Source organism: Rhamphochromis longiceps, linkage group LG17 (genome assembly GCF_057381845.1).
Source record: "Rhamphochromis longiceps isolate RC_006_pf linkage group LG17, R_longiceps_female_GT1.1, whole genome shotgun sequence".
Taxonomy (NCBI): domain Eukaryota; kingdom Metazoa; phylum Chordata; class Actinopteri; order Cichliformes; family Cichlidae; genus Rhamphochromis; species Rhamphochromis longiceps.
The window spans coordinates 38428227-38453312 of NC_140573.1; the positions used below are offsets into that span (position 1 = coordinate 38428227).

Here is a 25086-nt window from a genome sequence, read left to right on the forward strand (position 1 = left end):
CTAATTTAATACTAACATGTTGTTCTTCGTGGACTTGTTTCAACAAAGAAATAGTAAGATTTGTGTCTTAAAAGGATGGCGTTTTCCTCTTATAGTAAAATAGATAAAATAGAGTCCATCTATCACAGCAGGTTTGATTAGAAAAACATTCCTAGCAGCTGTTTTAGTGTTTGTGTTACTATAGAACCTAAAAGATTCTGTCTGCCTATTTTACCTGTCAGACTGTCTTTGGAGTTAAATGTTTTATGCTTTATTTTACTTTTTATCTTTTTTCCCTCCAAAAGAAAAAAACATAAAACGACTTGTTATTACCTAAAAGAAATAGTTCTGGTCTGCAAAAGAACTTAAAATTTAACCTTTCTCTAAAAAAAAAACCCTCAAAAAATGTTTATCTTAAAGTTACAGCACATGTTTACAATAATGGGTAAACATGTGCTAATAATAACTTGCAAGGCAAAATACCTAATTCAGTAAAAGGACTTGAGTTTACAATCCCTGATAATGCATGGCTTTAAATGGAGAAAATCTTGAGGGATGGCTGTTATGAGGAAAGGCAGCCCAGAACACATCGCTGTGTGCCTCAACTTTCAGTCTTTTACCCAAGCTAATCTGCCATTTTTCCTTGGTTAGGATTAGAGATCTGATCTACATTATCATATTAAAATTTGGGACACATCGTCAGTAGTGGACCTTGGATTCATCGGGTGTTTCGGCCATTATCACTGGACACCCTCATCCAAAGAGGTCCTGCCAGGGTTGATCAGGCGCCAGATTGTGTCACTGGTTTATGTTAAAATTGTTATTTCTATACTTCTTTCTGCTGTTTAGTTTTCTACAGTTTATTTTCGTCTATTTATTCACTGCAACTGAGAAATACTTACCTCTTTAACATTTATGGAGCCTCATTTCTTCAAAGGGACAGAAAAGGTGTAGATAAAAGGTGATTCAATTTTAAAACTGTGTAATTTTAAAACTGTGTATATACTGTATATTCTGTGTATTTATTATCTGACTCTTATTGCCTGTTTATGCCCTGTCCTTATCTTCAACGTCATGCTGCTCTGTTGTATCTTAATTGCCCCTTGGGGATAAATAAAGTCTGATTCTGATTCTGAGAGAGAAGTAAGACAAGAGGGCCGAGAGAGGAGAGAGGAGAGCCGGAAGGGGGGCGCCCGATCTGGCTTCCCACACCTCCCCACGTTTTACATGTGGAGTGCCAAAGTATACAACATGTTCAGAATATTTAAAACTATATTATGATTGTAGAGCCTGTATTATAGTTCAGTCTTTAGCTTACAATATAAAGCGCCTTGAGGTGACTGTCATTGTGGTTTTAGACTATATAAATAAAATTGTGATACAATCATTTTACAGCTAAATAAAGAATGCTTTTCTCTAGAATTTTCCGTGTAACCCAAAAGGCAGTTTCTAAAACAAACAGGATGAAGAGCGGTGTTTTAAAGGCCCTGAAATGAGCAGTAGCATTGCCACCCATCTGGGGCAAAGGAAGGATGTAAAACAAGCTCATCATTTGGTGGCAGCAGTAAACAAACAGCATGTGGCATTTAAAGAGCTTGTCCCCATAAGCTACACTAACAATTGTGTATTTTCCAAATCTGTTGGCATCACACATGACCAAAATTGTTACGAAAACTCTCTGAGTGAACAAAACTAACGCAGGAGGCAAGAATAATTTTATATTTCTGGGCAGGTGGCAAGATCACAAACCACCCACAAAGCTGAGATTACACTCACTCGCAGACGTGCATGAGGATATCTGCAGATATGATTAAGTAGTTTTAATGTGATTTCTTTTAAAGATTATCTGGAGTACACTATGAGGACGCCTTGAGTGTACCTACTGCAGCAGATGTGTGGACACACAGTCACAGCCCACTGGAATGTAAGCAGGGGTTTGACGCTAACCACCTCATGCAAGATTTCAAATTTAGACTCTAGCCTAAGCAGACTGACACATTCTCACAGATGAGGAACACATAACACTTGCAGAAGAGAGCTTCAAACCAATCAGGACACATCTGTGATCGGTCAACCACAGCTAAACAAACTAAACCACCACAGCTAAACCACCTCCATTCAGCTGTGGGAGGTGGATCCTTGACTCAAGTCTAAATTGTATCCATATATAGATATTGTCTTATCAGCCAGTGCATGCCTTGAGAATGTTCAACACTGTTGCAGATCCATACTACTCAAAAACAATTAAAGGAAGAGTTTAGCATCAAGTCAAATGAAATGAAATGAAAAACAGGTGTGCTAGAGGGACAATGAGAGACAAACCCCCAAACATGAACGGTTTTACAGGTGCAGGGCAATGACATTTACCCCTCCTCATCTTTTCTCACTGGTTTTTCAGTAGTTTTATATTTGGCAACATGAGGCAACACTTGGACAACACATCAGTATGTGCTGTTACCTGAAGGTTTGCTGTGTCTCCCAGCACAGTCTCAAGAGCATGGAGGAGATTCCAGGAGACAGGCAGTTACTCTAGGAGAGCTGGACAGTGCTGTAGAAGGCCCTTAACCTATCAGCAGGACTGGTATCTGCGCTTTTGTACAAGGAGGAACAGCACAAGCACTTCCAGAGCTACAAAATGACCTCCAGCAGGTCACTGGTGCAGACGTCTCTGACCAAACAATCAGAAACAGACTTCATGACATTGGCCTGAGGGCCTGACATCCTTTATTTGTTCCCGTGCTCACTGCACTGTAAGGTCAATTTAGCATTCGCCATAGAATACCTGACCTAAACCCAAAAGAGCACCTCTGGGACATTATGTTTGTTGTCTGTACCTCAGACTGTCCAGGAGCTCAGTGATGCCCTGGTGCAGATTTGGGAGGAGATCCTCCAGGATGCCCTCACAATGCCAGGGCATCCTCCATACAAGTTTCTGTTGTGATAAAAGTGATAAAGCAGGCTGTTCTTATGGTCCATGGTGGTTATGGTGGTAAGCGACTCAACTTCCTGTTGAAATGGATTTAAAGTGTTAATGAAGGTGGCAAGGTTGCCTCTCCGGTGGTCCTCCTTGGGCTTTTGCACCCTGTGGATGTCCTGGCCTGGGTTTCTTCCATGTCTGCTTCATGCGGTTGGGGGCGGGGCTATGGCTCCCCACACCACAGGGGTGGGCAACTCCAGGCCTCGAGGGCCGGTGTCCCTGCAGGTTTTAGATGTGTCCTTGAACCAACACAGCTGATTTAAATGGCTAAATTAGCTCCTCAACATGCCCTGAAGTTCTCCAGAGGCCTGGTAACGAACTGATCATGTGATTCAGGTGTGTTGACCAAAGGTGAGATCTAAAACCTGCAGGACACCGGCCCTCGAGGCCTGGAATTGCCCACCCCTGCTCTAGCAGATCGCTACGTGGATAAACCTTTTGAACTCAAGCGCGATCATGCACACAGGTGTACACACGGACGCTCACTGACACAAACTACATCTTCCTTGGCTACTACCTTAAAGCATATCGTGCGCTGTCAGTCTTGCATGCTGCTCAATAACATTCAATATTTAGTATTTACTCTCACAGGTATCTAGGTTGTTACTTTGATCTCTGTATCGCATTGTTCTCTTGTTGTTTGTTTTCTTTTTTCTTCTTTTAGTAGTGTTGTGAAATCAACAATGAGAACCCCATGACTGAACCCCATGACTGAGAACACTTTTAAAGCATCAGGGATACCGCCCCCTTCATGGCGTCAATTACAGATCAAAGATGTTGATCACAGTAAATGGTACATCTTAAATGGGTAAAAACAAACACAGAACTTCCTATTTCTATAACACCTTCCATACATGGCAATGAACTTCAAGCCTCGAGGGTCTCTGAGGGCTGATCCTTGACTCCGGTCATCTGTAACCAAGTAAACTGCAATGCAGTAACTGCATTGCAGTTAGAAGCTAAATGAATTTCAGGCCTTGGCCTGGCAGGTGTATGGATTCTATGTGTTTGTAAGCGTGTATGCTGCCTTCTATGCTCTAAGTCTCCTACACAATAGATTGTGAAGTCATAGCGCTTCACAAAGCTTGAGACCTTCTTTAATAGACTGAACATCAACTCTGAATGAGCACAAACATGCAACGTGTATAAGATACTTCTGGCTGTACCTGTAATAAAAGGTTAACATGGTGTCAATAGCTTTAATAAACATCTTTAATGCAATATCAAGGCTGTAGGATATATTATTAATGCAATGTTAATAATGCAGGTTATATTCTAGCAGTAAAATAATTTTCTGTATCTCCACAGTAGGTGATCCAACAGATTTTCTCAGTGTCTTCTCTTACTGCCCCCCTTCCCCTCTTTCTTTCTTTCTTTCTTTCTTTCTTTCTTTCTTTCTTTCTTTCTTTCTTACCCTTTCTGTCTAGTTGTCTGTCCAATTTGTAATAACTTTAAATAAAATAAATAAATGAACAATAATAATACAGATCAATCAAGTGGACCACTTGAAAAAATAAATCCATTGGGCATCTTTCCTGCCCTTCAGACAACAATTCTGATAGCTGAACAGGACAGGCACCAAAAAAACAAACAAATTTATATGAAGTGAAAACTTACACTTTCCCCTCACAAGTTGGATTACTGAAGAACAAAACTCACTATCACAGTCTACCAATAGAGGGCACAGTTGTATTAGTTAACTGCTCTTTTTCTCCTGCCTGGTTGTATCCTGCTCATGGACTCCTGCAGGATGCCAGCTTTAGTTCTCACGAGTGTGAATTATTTAGTTTGAGTGGCTGTGATGGGACAGAGATAAAGAAGAGGGTAGAGGGTGACTCTGAAAGAGCTCCAAGGCCAGTTGAATGTGCCTACCCAACTTCTCAGGTTTAAGTTGGAGGTTTTTGGTTTGGTTTTTCTCAAAGTGAAATACAGGCCACCTGACAAAATGATTCCTGTTTTGACAAAATAATTACAACTGAGGAAGTTAATGTAATAAAGATCATAAACACAGACAAAGTGTTGTCACTGTACACTTAATGTGTACAGGTTTCACGACTGAGCCATCTAATCCCACCACACATCATATTTTGACAGGCTACCTCTGTTCCAGCTACTTACTTTATCTTTTTCACCTGAGGGGAGGCCTGGCTTCAGTTGCTATAACACCTAACCACCCAATAGGCTTGTGAAACATGACCCTGCCATCTTACCTTTCTGTGTGCCTGTTTACATTCATTTCCTCAGCAATACCCAGTGGCAGCGACTTTATGTGCAAGGGTTTGTGTCACGGACGTAGCACAGCTGCCTGTTCCCAGACCCTGATGTGGCATCTGATCCTCAAAAATAAAATAAAAAATGTAACGAAAAAAAAAAGCCCTGCAAACATCTGTCACATGAGTCAGCTGAGGTTAGACATGCGAAGAAGACAGAGGGACTCCACACCTTACAGCTGTAATTCACTTAAGTCTCACATAGTTTAACCGAAAGCATCATTAACGGTCCTATCAGACTCAGTTCTTTGTTCTAAGTCTCCTAATCTTGTGGGGATGGCCATCAGCCTTGGAAAGCCAAAGCAGTGCATCTTTAGAGGAACCCAAAGAAGCTTAGTACAGGGCTTTACAGTGAAAGTCATTTATCAAGAACAACCTGAGAACTAAGTATGAGTAAGATTCACTTGTGGCCATTTTATTAAGCAAACCTGTTCAATCACATGTTTATGTGAATATCTTGTTTGTTTCTTTGTTATTTTGATCATGTAAACAATATAGAGAATTTCATTTAGCAATAAAGAGAAAAATAATGCTAAACTAAAGCAGAACACATTTCAATATCGCTTCACCTCTTCTTATTCAGTAACATATGGAAAATGAGTGGGAAGAAGTGCAAACTTATCAAATCCCACCGCTTCACCATAAATTATACGTTAATATTTATTCAGCTTCCTTACCGATATAATCTGCCGTAATAATAATGATGAGCTAATGACATGGCACCAACTCAATGGACAATCTGGTGAAGTTCACTCTCAGCATCGGAGTGGGGAAGAAAGGGCGTGGTTGTTGGTTTGTTTCAGAAACTGCTGATCTGTTGGGATTTTCCCGTCACACAACCATCTCTAAGGTTTACAGAGAATGCCCGAAAAGGAGGTCTGCCTCCTTTGTTGATGTCAGAGGAGAATGGAAAGACTGCTTTGAGCTGAAATGAAAGCAATAGTAACACAAACAGACTAACATGCTAACTAAGGTACGCAGAAGAGCATCTCTGAACTCACAATGCGTCATGTGCGTGGCCTCAAAACTTTTGGTCAATAGAAGATAACGATTGGATGTCTGTGAAGGTTCTCAGGCATCCAGGTCATCGTAGTCTAAGGAGCTTGGAAAGAAAGATCAGAAAGAAAGATCCACTACCTAATCACATGAGCCAAATGTCAACTTTGACATCCTCGAAAGAGTGACCTTTTGACCCTAGAACTGAAGAAGCTCCTCGGATGAAAGGTGAAACGTCTTCAAGCAACTTAAAGAAGTCCAGACACTTTTCTTTCCAAGCTCCTTAGATAACGATTGGATAAACATTGCCTGGTCCGAATTGTCTCGATTTTTGCTGCAACAGAAATCGTCATAATTGGCATAAACATCATGAAAAAATTGATTCATCCTGCCTTGCATCAACAGTTTAGGCTAGTAATCGTGGCGTAATGGTGTGGGGGACATTTTCTGGCATTCCTTGGGCTCTTTAGCTCTCTGTAGTCCATCCTGCTTCCAGCAGGATAAGGCACCATGCCGCAAAGCTGAAATCATGTCAAACTGGTTTCTTGAGCACAACGATGAACACACTGTACTTTGTTGGCCTCCACAGTCATCAGTTTTCAACCCAATAGAACACCTTTGGGATGTGGTGGCATCATGGATGTGTAGCCAAGAAATCTGCAGAAACTGTGTGACGCTGTCATGTTAATATAGACTAAAACCTCTGAGGAATGATGAATCTGTAAGTGAAAGGGAGCCCAACCTGGTACTAGCATGGTGGAACTAATAAAGTGGCCAGCAAGAATATATCATGTCATACAAATGTGCGTAAAACTGGGAGCTCAGACCTTAAACCTAAGTGTAGAACTATGAAATGAGTAACTTCCAGTTTGTGTTACTCATCATTTGTTAAACCGCTAAACGTTGATGTTACCACATTTGCTTGACTGGTGCACATGTTTGAACCAGCCATGCTCCCTTCCGTCAAACAGACACGCTAAGACAACGCAATTTAAAAATTCATCATGTCATTGCTTTTTAATTTTACAGTCATACAATCTTTTTTTGTTTCTTTCCAGTGTCTCAAAACCATAAAAAATAAATATACATTATGTTACAAAACATTTCCAGTGTCTCAGATTATACAAAAACACACATCTTATCAACAGCATTGATTACATAAGGGCAAAACACTGGGCGTGTACAGGATGTAAGGTACAAAGGCATTTAGCGACTGTACATTGTAAAATGACCTTTTACTAGCTGCATAATGCTTCAGAGCTGCTGTCATTTTGAGTTTTAACCCACATTTGAAAACTTAGCGATTAAAAGGCAGCATCAATTACGCAATTTCTGAACAGACCCGCTTAGTCTGTTTCTTACTTTTACACTACGAAAGATCAACAAATGGCTTTTTTTTATTTTATTTTAAAGATTCTGCACTAAAACGGAGTTAAACCGAGCTGACGGCCAACTCTAATCTGCTTATTCACCAGATCTCATGACTTTGGTAACCAGGAGTGTGTCTTGCATTGGATAAACAGGCTCGACAAACACTGGAAAACAAGGCTTCAGGTTCACAGTGCTCCAACTGCAAAGCTGAGTTTTCAGCAGAGGAGGAATTCCTCTTCATTCCACATAATTAAAGTTCATTTACACCGTACTCTTGCGTGTGTGCATGCACTCAAACACAACAGCAGCAGCCTGTGAATGCACCGCCGTAGAGTGGAAGTCCACTGTAGCCTTTTACAGTATTGTGTGAGCTTGTAAGGCCTCGATGCAGCATGAAGGCACGCGGCGCATATTTGTTGTTCTCTGACTGTTAGACCGGCGTACGATGTGATTTCTGTTCTTTTTTTTCACTACTGCGTTCTTGCTAAAACTGACATAGAAAATAGATCATTTCTTCTTCACTTTTTAAAATTATCTACATGTTACTTACACTCTAAATACACTGCACCGAGAGGCTGTGGAAGCCTTTCTTTAATTAAAACAAAAAAGAAGAGCACTTTGTGTTTCATAGCTCTGCCCAGCATGAACTGTGTCAGACATCTGAGGGACCTGCAGTCTTTGAAATCATTTTGGATTACAACTGTGACGGTACCAGCCTTTAGAGGTTCGTGAACAGTGATTATTACATCTGACACTTTGCTAACTTCACCTAAAGAAACAGAACATATTGATGTGCTCCTCGCCAACACTAGAGAAGAGCTTCATGTTAGGGCCCACAATGCATTCTGGGTGTCATTCTTCATCTTCCGACTCTTCCTAATGATTTCCATTAGTGGTTTTGGCACACGTGGCTCAACCGTGTCTTTACACAGTCCAGCACAGCGTTCCCTTTGTTATCGCTCACATCTCTGCTTATTTTCTCATCTAAGGCAGTCCTAACGTCTGCAATTAATACTGCTCGCCCGAGAAAGGAAACATGACGGGAGCGGCGATGCTGACAGGATCAGGCTTCTCTTCATCCATCCTTTAACACCTCTCCATCTTGCAACTTTTCCTTTCATGTTCCTCGACTCTTGGTCCCCTCAGCCTCGACCTGGCAGGTTGTTTAGCTCCTCCTCTCATAAAGGCAGGCTGGTCTGGGTTTGCCTAACAGGTCAGATCGAAGTCTCGTTACTGCCACTGTTAACAGAGGGGAACAAAAGGACAGGAGGGAGAGGAGAGGGAGGGGGATGCAAAGAGAAAGAAAAGAGGGGAACATGCAAGGTAAAATGAGTGCAGGGATGCGGGAGGGTCCTCATGCAGCATTTAATCAGGATGGTCGCAGTATTTCATGCTCGAGTTAAAGGAATATAGTCATTAAGAGGATTGTTAACACATTTACAGTTTAAAAACCAGGATAGCTTTATCCCAGTTATACTGGACATAAGGGTGCCATCAGTTTTCTCAACTTACTCGCAACAACAAAGCCTTTATGATGCATGCAATATTGCATTAGTTGGCACTGTGATCAGCTTGATTGTTGCTGATTTAACTGTAAATAGTGCTTGCTTGCAAGGTTTTTAAACTTCTACGAACACTGTTAAACTGATTTCGAATCTTTTATTTGTTGGACACACGCTCAGGTGTACTGAGCGGCACCGTTAGTGAGACCTCTCAGTTTCACATACTTGAGGCGTAAGGGTGCACTGTAGAAAACTGCTCAACATCAATTTCTAGGGGGTTAGACAAAGTGCTCCACATTTAAAATGTCAGTCACAATAGGGCCACACTCGTTTGTGTAAAACTGTCATGGCAGCACCTCGGCAGTTCTGTAAAACTTGCAAGCGTCTACAGTCACGGGGAGTCTGCAGCAACTTCCAGAAATCACACTGCAGTTTCCCCTGGAACTGCATGTATTAGTCACTACTGTTGCCATTAGTGCTAAAAACAAGCAGTATTCTTTTCTTACTCTGAGTCTGACTCATTGCCTCCGTTGACCGTCCCAGACTTCAAGTGCATGGCAACTCCGCCATTTGTCTCCCGGTAGATACCCCCTGGAGGAATCTGAGGTCGTGGGGCGACAGGCGGTTTGATGGGGGAGCCGCTCTCGTGGTTGCCGAGTCGGCTTCCTTCGTTGGCTTCCAACGAAGGCGTCCGGGACGACGGGGTCATGATGTTGACGGAGGGAGGGGCTGGGGAGGTGGTGTTGTTGTTGTTGGGGGGAGGGGAGGTGATGGTGGGCGAGTTGTAGTCGCTCAGCTTCTCCCTCAGACGGTTCTTCATGTTCTTGTCGGTCAGCGGAGGAGGGTAGCTGATCTTGTTCTTCAAGATGCCTGAGTGAGACGAGTGATTTGTGTGAGCAGGCGTGACATAAAGTCGATTCAGATCGGCTCTAAACACTTCTCCCCTCACCTTTTCTCTGCTCTGGCTGGTGGTTGCTGTTAGGCTGACTGGCAGGCGCTGAGTCTTTCATACTGGTAGGAGTCTGTCTCTCTCTCTCCTGCAGAGCCTCCCTCTCTCTTTCACCAACGTGGTTGAGCTTGTTCTCTGGGTGCAGCTCCACGTTCACCTTGGTCTCCACCCTCAGCCTCTCTGTCCCACCGGGGTCCTCGCTGTCACTGGCTGTAATGGCATCTGTTGGCCAGTAAGGCTTCGCGTGATTAGATGTTGATTGCCCTGCTGAGAAGGGAAGAGAAAACTTCAATTTAATTCAACATCATATGAAGAAAAAGTGTTCATTAGAGCAAAAAGATGATATCTTAAAGGCACAGTCGATCATTTTTTGATAATTTAACAGAAAAAAACAATTCTACGAGGGCAATCCCAAAAGTAAGGTCTCCTATTATTTTAGAAATACAAACAACCATTTATTTTCCATAATATTTACCTAATTTTAAAGCTTGAAGACTTATTTATTTCTATAAATAATCGCTGTTTCGGTCGATGCATTTTTGTAAACGCTGCGGCAGTCATACCCTTGTAGGGTGGGGTGGGTGATGAAGTTCCAACCAAAGTTTTGCAGGAGAGCGACAGTTTGAGCAACGTGTGGACGCGTGGTGTTGTGGAGAATACTTACGCCCTTGCTCAGCATTCATCTTCTCTGGTTCTGAAATGCCCTTCTCAGATTTTCCCAGTACCTGTCAGCATGTATTGTGGTCCCAACAGGCAGGAAGTAAACCAACAATACCACCTTTTGGTCCCAAAACACAGATGCGGACTGTGCGTAAGCATTCTCCACAACACCGCGTGACGGTTTGCTCAAACTGTAACATCTCCTGCAAAACTTTGGTTGGAACTTCATCACCCACCCACCCTACAGTCCAGACTTCGCACCCAGTGAGTACGACCTGTTCCCAAAGTTGAAAGAACATTTGTCCGGAAGGCGATTCTGTGGCGGTGGCTAGCGGGTATGACATGGGCATTGTATAACTGTCACAGAGTCTACAAAAATTTATAGACCGAAATAGCCATTATGTAGAAAAATAAACAAGCCTTTAAAATTTAAAATGATGTAAATATTATGGAAAATAAGCTGTTGTTTGTATTTCTAAAATAATAGGAGCCCTTACTTTTGGGTTTGCCCTCCTATAACAATGAAGAATGCTCATAAATTATTAAATTATTAAAGTGAAAGCAAACTAGATCTCACAAAATGTCATAAAATACGCAAGCTTATTTGTGTCCAAGTTACATGTACTTCAAAGAGAGTTTCACAAGTGCCAGCTAACAGCAGCTAACAGAGGCTAAGAGGAGCTAACAGAGGCTAAGAGGAGCTAACAGAGGCTAACAGCATCACTTACCAACAGAAAAGTTGCTCAAAAATCCTCAAAAACTCACCTCAGTATCACTGTCGTTGGACAAAAGTGAACTTCACTGATTTATATCAGACTCCTTTCAAAAAGTTTTACAGTCTTGCTCAGAGAAAATAAATGTGGACACTTTTCACCCTGCATTGACAGCTGAGGTAAACAATAGACTAACTGACAGCCTACACAGTTACTTTGTACACTACAGATGGTTTTAAGGTGACAAGGGGTAAAAACGTATTACGGCAAAATATATAATTAACCACATCTAATTTTTATTTCCCAATTTATTGCCGATGTAACAGAACTCAGCTGACAGTAATCTGCAATCAACTGAATCTTCTGCAATCTGTAGTGGGGAGAATTTTACACGCTGTAACTTTAAGAGACTTGTGCATTTACCTTTTGGAGTGCTGTGAAGAGGCCTCTCGTTGTTCCACTTTGGCTTGACATCAATATCATTATCCTCGCTGTCGGAGGAGTGGGAGGAGGCATAGGAGGAGCTGTGTTCATCTACTGAAAGCTCGCTGTCTGAGTCAGAGTCTAATTGAAGAAATGATGGCGAAACAGACCAGTGAACAAATACAGTACATCAGTAAAACAGACCTGGAAATGAAACATTGGAAATGCAATTCAATATAAAAAGCTTACCATCTCCTTTGGTGCCATTTCTATGGAACAGAGGTCCATCCAGGTCCGTGTGGCCTTTAGCTGTTCCTGAAGAGCCACTGGGCTTCTGACCAGACTCCTCCCTAGAAAAACCAAGGACGGCATAGGCAGGCAAGAGAGAAACAGGAGCAGATGAACAGAGGTGTAGATTTAGAGGAGACACAGAGGGGAAGTACATCATTGCTGGAAGTTAATTCAAGCCCCAACTTGTGGTTTTACACAACTGATGTTTAACAGCTGATGCAGCAGACATCTCTCATTACAAAACATCTGGTACTGTTGATTGCCTTGACACAGACAAAGCGAATATGACATTTAGTTTGTGTGTGCTGCTGTTTGTCTAATGTCAGAAAGTCCCAGCTTGATCATTAATACTGAAAAAAATCGAATACAGGTTTACCCTCTCTTCATCAGTTACTGGTCGTGGTATAATTATTGCAAGAATTCAGAATTTTAGCATGTTTAGTAATCATTTAATGGATCAAAATGACAAATGGGTTACGTTTTTCTCTCCTCTCCCGTCCTCTCTGTCTGAAGCCGTTTATTCCAGGTTGGAATGAGAACTTGGCTGGAGGGCAAAAACTGCTACTAGAGACTCTGACCTGTCTGATGGCTGATCTAAGAGAAGCTTCTGGAAGCAGCTGAAGACGTGCCAACAGCTCCAGGGAAGAGGTATGCACGTCTACATTACATTCCTACCTCAACAGGTATAATTCCATCCCCCCTTCGTTTCTGCTTTTTTCTTTCCACATCTCTCCATTATTTTTCTCCTCTTCGTCTCTTTATAGTTTCCCCACTTTTTGCTCTCTTATCTGCTTCTTTCTACGCCTCACCTACAGACAGCTCGCCACATTTCTTCCCCCACAGCGTTACTACTCTTATTGACCCTAGAGTCAGCTCTTATTACCCAGATGACAGCTTTACGGGCTAGGCGTACAGTCAGACGAAAGTGTGATACTGTAAAGCGCTTAAAAACACCAGGTATATGAAACACAAGCCTACTGTAATGAAAGCATGTCAGTGAACACTGAACAGATACAGCTTGTAGAAGAGGGGAGATTAGCTTAAGATGACAAACATCTATATTTTGGCGCAGATTCATCTTTCAATGTCAACCTTTATAGATATATCAAGAACACACCTGTCACACAGTCAAACTTAGCTTTCTGATTTAGCTGTACTGCTCAAGATCAAACATGCTAGTAGTCTGTAGCTAGCTTGGACCACAAAGCTATATAATTATTATTGTGATGTATTAATGTTATGTCTTTAGTAAGTTCAGTTTGAAGTACAATAATTTCCAGCAAATTTCAACTGCAGAACATTGCAATAACGCATGTATTTAGAAATACCAAGCTAAAATTTTACTAGCTAAACCGGTGTTACTTTAGCAACATATGTAAAACTAATGGAGTTGGCAAGAACACCGTGACGGTTAAATTTTGAGATTAAATTTCATTCAGTCTTATCATCTTATACCAACATGTTCTCACTCCCAAAGCGCCAGGTGACAAATCTTCAGTATATTACGCTTCTGGGCACCGAACACGTCCCCATATTATGAGATTGATGAAACATGAGAACCGTTTGGAATGAATCCACACATGTACGTTTTACTTACAGTGGGGCAAAAAAGTATTTAGTCAGCCACCGATTGTGCAAGTTCCCCCACCTAAAATGATGACAGAGGTCAGTAATTTGCACCAGAGGTGCACTTCAACTGTGAGAGACAGAATGTGAAAAAAAAATCCATGAATCCACATGGTAGGATTTGTAAAGAATTTATTCGTAAATTAGGGTGGAAAATAAGTATTTGGTCAATAACAAAAATACAACTCAATGCTTTGTAACATAACCTTTGTTGGCAATAACAGAGGTCAAATGTTTACTATAGGTCTTTACCAGGTTTGCACACACAGTAGCTGGTATTTTGGCCCATTCCTCCATGCAGATCTTCTCGAGAGCAGTGATGTTTTGGGGCTGTCGCCGAGCAACACGGACTTTCAACTCCCGCCACAGATTTTCTATGGGGTTGAGGTCTGGAGACTGGCTAGGCCACTCCGGGACTTTCAAATGCTTCTTACGGAGCCACTCCTTTGTTGCCCGGGCGGTGTGTTTTGGATCATTGTCATGTTGGAAGACCCAGCCTCGTTTCATCTTCAAAGTTCTCACTGATGGAAGGAGGTTTTGGCTCAAAATCTCACGATACATGGCCCCATTCATTCTGTCCTTAACACGGATCAGTCGTCCTGTCCCCTTGGCAGAAAAACAGCCCCATAGCATGATGTTTCCACCCCCATGCTTCACAGTAGGTATGGTGTTCTTGGGATGCAACTCAGTATTCTTCTTCCTCCAAACACGACGAGTTGAGTTTATACCAAAAAGTTCTACTTTGGTTTCATCTGACCACATGACATTCTCCCAATCCTCTGCTGTATCATCCATGTGCTCTCTGGCAAACTTCAGACGGGCCTGGACATGCACTGGCTTCAGCAGCGGAACACGTCTGGCACTGCGGGATTTGATTCCCTGCCGTTGTAGTGTGTTACTGATGGTGACCTTTGTTACTTTGGTCCCAGCTCTCTGCAGGTCATTCACCAGGTCCCCCCGTGTGGTTCTGGGATCTTTGCTCACCGTTCTCATGATCATTTTGACCCCACGGGATGAGATCTTGCATGAAGCCCCAGATCGAGGGAGATTATCAGTGGTCTTGTATGTCTTCCATTTTCTGATGATTGCTCCCACAGTTGATTTTTTCACACCAAGCTGCTTGCCTATTGTAGATTCACTCTTTCCAGTCTGGTGCAGGTCTACAATACTTTTCCTGGTGTCCTTCGAAAGCTCTTTGGTCTTGGCCATGGCGGAGTTTGGAGTCTGACTGTTTGAGGCTGTGGACAGGTGTCTTTTATACAGATGATGAGTTCAAACAGGTGCCATTCATACAGGTAACGAGTGGGGGACAGAAAAGCTTCTTACAGAAGACGTTACAGGTCTGTGAGAGCCAGAGATTTTCCTTGTTTGAGGTGACCAAATACTTATTTTCCACCCTAATTTACGAATAAATTCTTTACAAATCCTACCATGTGGATTCATGGATTTTTCTTTCACATTCTGTCTCTCACAGTTGAAGTGTACCTCTGGTGCAAATTACTGACCTCTGTCATCATTTTAAGTGGGGGAACTTGCACAATCGGTGGCTGACTAAATACTTTTTTGCCCCACTGTAAATCGTTTTGTAAAACACTATCTAACGTCATTAAAGTGGTGGTTAAGGTTAGGGATAAGGTTAGGGTTAGGGCTGGAATACATGGCTGGAACGTCTATTACCACGGGATCGTCGTTCTACTGGATTTCATCCACAATCCGGCGGGTAGCATAGGAACGCGGAAAGTCGGCTTTTGCGTTCTCATGGAAATCAACAAATCCCCAGTATATTACATCTCAGGAGTGAGAATGGGCTCCTTATACATAAACTCTAAAGCACATGGACTCTGTCTCCTCTGTGCTTAAAACTAACGTGAAGTACAATAGAAAAGAAAGCTTTACACATTTTGGCAGCACCTACAGTGGTGTGAAAAAAGATTTATGTCTAATTTTTTGTATATTTGTCATGCTTATGTTTTAGATCAAAGAAATTTTAATATCAGACAAAGATAAATTGAGTAAATACAAAAGGCAGATTTTGAATCATGATTTCTTTTATTAGGTTTGGCTTATTTCCCTTAATAAATCCACTCATCATTTGAAAACTGCATTTTGCATTTACTTGTACCACATCAAATTTCACATAAGCAATAGTAGAATCTAATCATCTAATTTAATAACACAGTAATATGGAGGAATATATGTCTATTTGTGTGCATTTAGTTTTTTGCAAACAGGCCATGCATTGGCAAATGTCAGTAAAATTTTCATGCAGAAGGTGCCAATATGTGGCAGAATGCATGTGGTGTAAGAAACAAGATACCTTTGGAGAATAAGGGTGGACAGGGCGTGTGTATACTTATGCAGCGCGTGTGTGTGTGTGATGCAGTAAGGTGTGTTAGTCAGTGTGAGACTTCTGCATCTCAGACATGCAAAAAGGGCACCAAAGAAAGAAATCTGAAAGGAATACCAAGACACGCTCATCACACAGCAGAGTGCAAAAAGCCATGCAGTCAGTCAGCGTGTTGTACCTGAGTGTGTAAGCCAGGTAGCTACTGCGGCTCTTGGCTGACCTGTCCAGTGAGACGGTAGACTCGCCAATGCCTGAACGGTACACTGCGCCGTCCTCTGTGTACATGTTGTTGCAGTTGAGAGAGCGCTGAAGATGGAGGAATATAACAAAGGTTATATTTTAAACAAGAGCTATGTGACCGAAAACCAAATTAAACAAAAGAGCATATAAAGAAATAAGAAACAATGTTGAATAACTTGATGAAATCTTAAAGATACATATTTAAATGTATCGATATATATGTATAGGGATGGGGATTGAGAAGAATTCAGCGATTCCATTATTGATATCACTTATCGATTCTCATTGGCGCCATTTTGAGAGAAACCACCATTGCTAAGGAGCAATAAAGAAATTACATTCATTCAAATGGATTGCATGCTGTGGTTTGAATGTTTGTTGAGGTACTTCCCCTCTTTGTTGGAGCCATTACTTAAAAAAACCAACACAAATCTCTTATGAGGACACACATCTCTAATAAAAAGCTGACTGCACAAAGCCAAGATGTAAACCAGCACAAAAGAGCGATCTCCATAGTGACACTGCTTTAGAAACGTGAACAGGTAGAAAGGGAGCAGCCTGACTGCTCATCTCGTTGTTGCCTGTTGAAGTTAAGGGTCTGGCTGTTGGGGTTGCGATTCACTCAGCTTTCGCTCTAAGTTCTTGGCTAGCTTAGCATCAGCATGCTGACGGCAGATGCTTATAAAGAACCGAAGTTGTGTTAGCAGCATTATGCAGTTGTTTCTGTCCTGGATGCAGTTTTCCACTTTACCATTTATCTCGTCCTTTAGTGCAACAAAAATAAAATAAATGTCCACATTACCAGAGGCCTGGTAATGAACTAATAATTTGATTCAGGTGTGTTGACCCAGGGTGAGATCTAAAACCTGTAGGACACCGGCCCTTGAAGCCTGGAGTTGGACACTCCTGCTCTATACTGAGTCGCTTTTTTCCTCTTCTGATACTTGAACTGAAATCAGCTGATTGTAGTGTGAGTGCAACTGATGAGTGCGATCAGTAGGCAGGCATGCCAACTGCTAACCGGTTTTCCACAAGAACTGGTTCTCGATTCCCATCCCTACTATATGCATGTATATAAAGTAAATGTTTGTTCACTTACTGTTAGCAAAGAGCCCCTTGTGGTGCTGGACTCGTCTTGTATGCTCTTCTTTCCTTTGAAGATGTTCTTGAGGTTTTTCCTCACCTCTTTGTTGAAGACCACATGGAACAAGAAAATGAAGACTCCCTGAAAAAAAGCAGGAGAACGTATGTATGTATTGCTGAGGAGAGTAAATAATCAAATGTGAATTGTTTTCAAAAGTGTGTGTGGATTATCTGTGCATCCAGAGCTCAGTGTGGGGTTAGCAGATACCTGCAAGCAGCTGAAGACAGCAAACAGGTAATGGAAAGTCATTACATTGCTGTTGACTGCCATTAGACCGAGCAGCCAGGTGGCACTGATGAGCACCAGAAGGAGGAAGGCCATACGTAGGGCAGGACTGCGTTGGGAAACATAAAAGTTTTAATAATGGTATAAAAAGACAAACTCAAGGTAGCAACTGGATCCTTTGATGTATGTGAAATGGCTAATGTGATGTGGGAACCTACATAGCTCCTGACTTCTCTACAGCCTTCTGTCTCCGACCACAGGAAGCCTTGGCAGCGAGAACAAAGATCACTATGTTCACCTGTAAGGGGAAGGAAAATATGGAGAATTTGAACTAATATGAATATAAATAAATCAATCTATGAAAAGCTCTTTTTACTCAACTGCTGATTGAGACATAATTAGCGTCTTTTATTATTTTGCATTGAGTCCATAGTAACTACATAAATTGCAAAAAAGTGCAATAAACTACAAAAAATTGAAAATCGTTTTTGTTGTTATTACATATATTTCTAGTTAGAGAAATTTAAGAGGTTTATCCCTCAAAACTGTAAATACAAAAAAGTTGTACGAAATAGTTTCTAGCCACAGGAAACTTATTTTGAGTGTCTTCATAGTTTTATTTTTGAGATACACCAATTTTTATATACTACAGGAAAACACAAAAATAAATATTATAATGCAAATTTGCAAAAACACAGCATGTGCATCAAAATAAACTATTTCCAGCAGTGCAATTTGAGTTCTAAGCATCCCAGAAACGATACAGGAAAGCACAAAGTCAAACATGACTTTTAAAAAACACCAATATAGCCTTATAAGGTTCTGAAGGAAAAAAACAACTACATTCTCCATGAAAATTATGTCACTTCCGGTTTCGGGCAGGTAATGGCGGACATGCAATAGTTCGTGCTGACGTCTATTCCAACATAGGAAGCGTTACAAACAACTGATCGGATCGGCAAAGCGTGTTTCTGGAATGGATGTGGAAGGAAACCGTGACCTAGGACAAACTGATGGTACAAGATGTAAGTACAACTCCTCCGGTTTGATATGCAAAAAAAATTATTGCGCTAGCTTACGTGGTTGCAGTTCTACTGGGATTTAAAAATAGTTACGCAAAACGGGGCATCCCCGTCACCAGTCTTAAAGGGTTAAAAGAGATATTGGACATACCAGCACGACTACAAAGATGGGCCCTGCAAAGCTCCAGATGAGTGTGTCATGGACAGAAAGCCAACAAAAATCTGGGTTTCCATAACCCTGAGGATCGAGGCCAACTGCCAAACCTACACACAAACACAATGAAAACACAGTGGAGAAATAACATTTTGATCAAATCAGTCTGACTTTATATTATTAAAATATTTTGGATTCTTTTTTTCAGTTACACATCATAATCGCTCACTAATTTTGTCACATTTGGACCTCCGTATATATTTTATATATCTATTTGCCTCTTCCAAAAACATAATCCAAGCATCCAGTGCTGACGAAATCACTATATCACACAGCATCTGGTAAGTGTTTAACAAATTTTATAAAAGTGACACAAGAGTAGCCCTAAAAGGAGGAATCAGACAGAAGGAAAACATATAAACATGACACAAATTGTTTAAATTATATATATATTATTTTTACGCCCTTCTTTTTTTCTCATTTTGACACAATGTGAGCATCTAAGTAACAACCATTTCCTTTTCATTGTTTCTCCTGCTGTCTCATTCAGCGATCTTCCCACAGGGATCATAGCCTTTTCAGAAAAGACGAGTCATGACACGAGTCTCCCGACAATCTGCCATCTCCTATCGCACTGTTGCTTGTCCTGGCGAACATGTGTGAGTGTAACTCACCAGTGATGATAGCCGGTATGCCCCAGCCCATGGCGTAGTAGAACCTCATGTGACCGTAGTTGATGTTCCGCAGCTCGGTCAGCATGCGGTAGATATGCAGCCCCTCCACGAACATCCAGGCAAAGGTGCACATGTAGAAGTAATGGAGGAGGATGGCGATCACGGTGCACACAAACTGCGAGTTTGTAGGACGGGAGAAAAGAAGAGAGTGCCAGACTTTTAGGTACAGAACAGTATCGGCCACTTTGGTTCTGCAGTACCATTAAATCTATATATCAGTGCACGAATCATCCAGCCTTTCAAAATAAGACAATTTTCTGTTTGTTCATCTTTGGATATTCAAGCAGACAACCGGGAAATAAACCATCCAATTTTTGAATATTTTTTAAAATCTTGAAAGCCTTGTCAATAAACTATTCAATTTGTGAACTGACAGTAAACGTTTTTATGTCACAACGTCTTTTCGTAACACGGCAATGATTCAAACTGTCCCCACATTCCTGTATCTCCCCTCCTCCCATTTTGTGCTGTCTGGTGCTACAGTAGAAGAATGGTGTGTGTCAGTGAATGCTGAGATACGGTGTATTTTACTAATGTTTTGTATTGCTGTGGAGATCAGAGAAGAAGAAGGAGAAACTACTTTGACAGCGTTATAAATCATCCCTGGAGATGGCCCTGGGCACACACCGACAGCATTCCACTGCTCTGATGCACGTTTACCTACACACACACCTAAACTTTGCACGCACACTAGCAAGCGCTTAGCAAATCAAAGAGATGCAAAAAAAACCAAAAACCCCAAAGAGATTAAACTTTCTCTTTTAAGCATCTCCTTGCAGACTTGGCTTCCACTCCACAAAACAATACTCCATAAATATAAAGCAGCATGTGCTTTTACCACCTCATCCCAGTCAAAACATGGTGAGTCAGAACATTTGTACAGACCCAAAGACAAAACTCCCACAACTCCTCTGGCGCCTGTAAACTTACTTGCTTCTTGTAAGCTCAGCAGTACATATGTGTGCATGTGTTTATTTTGACATCTGCAGATATCCTTTTCTTTTAGATTTATAGCAGGTTTATCGAAATGTGAAGGGGCTGCTGAATCACTCGTTGTAGGATTCATTTATGGGACCTAACCTTGAAATACGGGGCTGATTTGACATCTTCTGTCATGTGAATGATGAGGTGTGAGATAGTCGTAAATAAAGCACAAACCACCAGGGCTATGCCTCTTGAACAGGCTTCGCTTTCATCCCCGATTCATTACCACTGCAAGTACTATTCAGAAGCACATGTATATCTGTTTGACAGCTGGGGGTGGTAGTTACAACCCTCCATGGAGTTACAGGACTGACAGTGCGTCTCCCGATGCCTTGGGTTAAAACATCTGGTTTAACCAGACTACGTAAAGCTGACTCATTAACCTTAAACATGTTGTACTTACAAGGGTTAAGCTTTGAGGTGCTAGTTGTCCTTTTGAGCTGCTACTTATAGGCGGCGCTAGGATCACAAACCAGCACACAGAGATAAGTAAGGCAATGATCTTCTCTAACTCTTGGCTAAAGGGCAAAAAAGTACACCTTTAAATGTATCCTTATAGCTCCCTTTTTAAACCTGATTTCTTCTACTTGTCAATTAAGAGATTAATGGTGTTGTCTGTACCACAGACATTTGAGATTTTTTATCAAGTAAAAACTAAAGCTGTTTGGGAAAACCCTTGCCAGGACTTACCACCCTGAGGCCAGCTTTTAGAGACAGGTACCAGTCACAGCACGTCTCCACTACTGGCCCACAGAGGTTTGTGTATGTGTATGTCAACAGACTTCAAAGATATCCGATACCTTTTGATCCTTTACTGTATGTATATGGAACTGAGAGTAGTTACTAGCCATATCAGTGACTAACAAAGGCTTTTAACTCAATTAAGGTAGACTACATCCTCACATAAGATTTATCCAGGAATGGCAGCTCACTAACATGAACTTACACGAGGTTATATTGGAAAAGCAGTTTGGTAAATAGCACATTCCTGACTATTACAGTCATTAGTCGACAATCACAACGCATAATCTGTCAGATAAAGAAAGACTCTCAGGTAGGTCTTGGCCCATTAAGTCTTGTACTGCTCTTGTCAACCCAGCATTAGAGGGCTGCCTGAAGGAAAAACAAATATGGTAAGCTTCATGGAAGCTCTGATGAAGTAAACACCAGAGAGAAAGCTCTTTATCCCGCATCTCAGATGCCCCACACCACTCATGTTTGTAGCACATGACTTCATGGTCTGGTTTTTAGACCATGTACATATGTACTCTATCTTGCTTTACATGGTAACGATCAGAATTTAATCATGGTGTAATTTCTCCACCAGTAGTTTCTTATTATATACTGATCTTTCATAATGGAAACTACAATTCACTAAATAAAAGAGAAATGAGCCAGATTCACAGTGTCAAGAGTCTAATCCTAGAAATATTCCTACTGTGTGTCAACCAACCCACCTTTGTAGGGAATACTTCAGTATTCCCTACAAAGGTGTGCAGTTTATTCTTTTAAGTTGTTAAATTGCAGCTGTGTATTTGGGGATGCTGTCTGCCAAATCCTGCACGTATGAAGGGAATCTGTAAAGAAATTACACGCATGGTTCGTTGGCTTTGTAACTGATCGTGCAGCTGCTGTGATGGGCTGTAGAGAGGAGCAGCCACACTCCTGAGTGAAAAGATCAGTTCTAATCTGACAGTGCATCATTCACAAGCTAGAACCTGCAGTCCAGCACGCTGTAAAACACTACACAGAGACATTTTCAAATACGTATTAACTCTTAATCGCAAAGGTTTGCTACTGATCAAAGATTTCCAGATGTGGGTAACAGTGCAGATGACGCTCTGCAGGAAAGGAGAAAAAGCCCATCATCAAAGCAGATTGGGATCTTAGGAATATAGAGGAATGTTTGTTAATTTATATAGCAATGGTATTTTGAGATTATTTCACATTAAATATATGCTCATTTAAGCTGCTATCTTGACAAAAGGTGTCACTACAGCAAACAATCCACATGTTCAGGTGTGTTACACTGGATCCCGTTCATGACACAACCTCGTAGGGGATTTGAATCTACAGCTGGAACTAAACCAGCCTACACTATGGAGCCACACACCATTACACACTGCAGTTAAATGGAACAGCTGCGCAAATAATGCTAAATACAGGACAGATTTAATTCTGGCACGTTAATATCTTTGTATTTCTTGAATTAATCAAATATGTCTGAAGAGGAAAACATGAATCTGAGAATACTGCACACATTAATTTACCATTTTTTTTTTTAAAAGCAGTAATTATATATTTAAATTCTCAACTGTTTTAGTTAAAGTCATCGATTCCTGCAAAATCCAGGTCAACTTCAGCAAGAATTCTGTGGCAGAGGTCATTTTTTACCAAAATTCTTAAGCAGAGCTAGCCCATAACAGCTTTTTACCTTAATAACAACAAACAAACGGGGATGCATACACTGTGACATTTATATAGTTCAACTCACCGCTTAGTAATGAATGAAGAATTTGAAAAACTGCTGCTAGTCAATAACTTTTCAATGGTAAGCCAAAAGTAAATGATAATTATAACTAATTATCCAAATATTTAATAAACACTGCTAGCTAAAATGTCCACCTCTAAGAAACTGAAGCAAACTAGAATCGAATCATTGTCATAATTCGCTTCAATTAGGAGAAAGATTATTGTTGATGAAGAAATATTCATATGACATAGGAAGCTCACATGACAGAGCTACAGGACATCTGACAAAGACGGCTGGGAATAACCGTGCAAGATAAAAAACACTTTGCAGGAAAAAAAAAAATGCACTTACCACATTGTCAGTCTGGTTGATGCCCAGGAGGAAGACAAGCTCGGAGAAGAAGAGCGCTGCCACCAGGTTCCTGTGGATGGCGTGGAGGTTGGTACGGAGCCTGCGCAACAGGCACAGCAGGATGAAGGTGATCAGGAGGAGAAACAGGGACACGGAGACTGTGGTGTACGTGACGATCTTCAGAGGCAGGACATCGCCGTGCTGTGGAGAGCAGTTCCAAGACAGCGAGTTGGTGATCAGTAACAACCACTAGGTGTTTTAAAACGAAACTGAAATGAGAGAAGTTTTAAGCTCTACCTCTCTTTTGGAAATGTCCATCAACACAGCAAAACTGGTCATGTGGTTACACTGACAGCTAATGTGGGTGTTGTTCCTGTTGAGCACCTCGCAGCCTTTAGAGGACCAGCCGCCTGTGCCTCCGCTCCTAAACACGCCAACGAACACAAGCACAGGTGAGACCAGTAATGTATACTCTTAAAGCCATGTGAAAACAATTCATTTAACTACAATGTATTTCAAATTTAACTCACCCGACTGAGTGGTCCCAGAACACGCAGACGGGTTTGGTTCGCTCCTCTGTCTCCAGCAGGGTGTACTCCAAGATGACCGGGGGGTCCAGGACGGTAGGAAGAGGCTGACCTTCGCTGTGGATCGTGGCGCTCACGATGGCTGTGTTGATCACCGGACGGTTGGGGACTCTGGAAATACACATTGTACACTAACATTCGCATAAAGTTTTCTCTGCACCTTCTGGTGTTCACCACTTGTTCATTCTGAGCAAGAAGTCAAGCACAATAGCAGTAGATGGCTTTCACAGAGGTCAGCCATAGTTTACCTCAGACTCCTGCGGTCTGCGTCGTATCTTTCAGGAAGGAGCTTTCCCAGCGACTTGTACACTATCACCACAGCAACAGGCAGAGGGGCAGGTGGCTCGAGATGGCGGCGTTTCCTATCTGAAACTGTGTGCTCCTCCTCTAGGACAGCTTCTGTCTGAGCTGGAGGGGCAGGAGTGGGCTCTGCTGATGTCAGAAAGAAAGAAGATGAAGCTTTAAAAGCAGAAAAAAATTTAATCGAGGTCTGATTGAGGCATCGTTCCCACCTTTGTTTCCCTGAGTACCGATATTAAACTGTGGGAAGCGGACAGAAGACCCGAGCTCTTTGGGGTAGGCCTCCTGGATTTCCTGGAAGCGAGGAAATGTTGCCCTCTCTGGATTCGACACATCCAAGTAGTCCACAGTTAGAACTGAAATAAACAGGAGACACAGTAAAGACTTGTGTTATCGTTTTTTTCCCGCAGCTGAAGCACAATTCAATTACAGTTTGGAGACTCACTCATGTTTTCAGTGACGATGGTGAAGGGCTTCAGGTAGGTTTTCCGGACATTCTGTGCCAGCGTGCTCGCGTAGTCCTCAAAGTTTCGGAGCAAATGTGCGGTCCCGCTCTCTGTCCTTTGGATTTGGTCCCAGTGGTCCTTGGTGTTGGGATCCAGTATGGCGCTGCCTGCTCGCACCAAGTTCTGGAAAAAACACAAATTGCCAAGCTACGATTGAAAAAAGAATTTATATATTCAAACTAGAAAGTGCATTTTCTGAAGAAACTGCAGTGTGAATGCTTGAATCTGAATGTATGCACTGAAATGAATTAATTGCTGAATT

At 41.7% G+C, this 25086-nt stretch overlaps 1 protein-coding gene across 10 annotated transcripts in view; it reads right to left on the minus strand.

Moving 5' to 3' along the window:
- Positions 1-7212: 7212 nt before the first annotated feature.
- The window catches only part of celsr1a (cadherin EGF LAG seven-pass G-type receptor 1a), a 100430-nt gene continuing 82556 nt past the window's right edge, over positions 7213-25086 (minus strand). For 4 of the 10 annotated variants that reach the window (XM_085387454.1, XM_085387460.1, XM_085387455.1 and 1 more), the window contains 17 exons: positions 24764-24947; positions 24531-24674; positions 24267-24450; positions 23962-24129; positions 23729-23855; positions 23432-23632; positions 19564-19738; positions 18887-18999; positions 17932-18011; positions 17696-17822; positions 17444-17569; positions 16283-16410; positions 12090-12190; positions 11841-11981; positions 10045-10311; positions 9602-9965; positions 7213-8799 (listed from right to left, as the gene is read on the minus strand). In XM_085387454.1, coding sequence (XP_085243580.1) covers positions 8772-8799; positions 9602-9965; positions 10045-10311; positions 11841-11981; positions 12090-12190; positions 16283-16410; positions 17444-17569; positions 17696-17822; positions 17932-18011; positions 18887-18999; positions 19564-19738; positions 23432-23632; positions 23729-23855; positions 23962-24129; positions 24267-24450; positions 24531-24674; positions 24764-24947 — 2658 coding nt within the window. In that variant the 3' untranslated portion in view covers positions 7213-8771. Of the gene's footprint in view, positions 8833-9601; positions 9966-10044; positions 10312-11840; positions 11982-12089; positions 12191-16282; positions 16411-17443; positions 17570-17695; positions 17823-17931; positions 18012-18886; positions 19000-19563; positions 19739-23431; positions 23633-23728; positions 23856-23961; positions 24130-24266; positions 24451-24530; positions 24675-24763; positions 24948-25086 lie in introns of all 10 variants that reach the window. The other 6 variants (XM_085387458.1, XM_085387463.1, XM_085387459.1 and 3 more) reach the window with 5 other exon arrangements.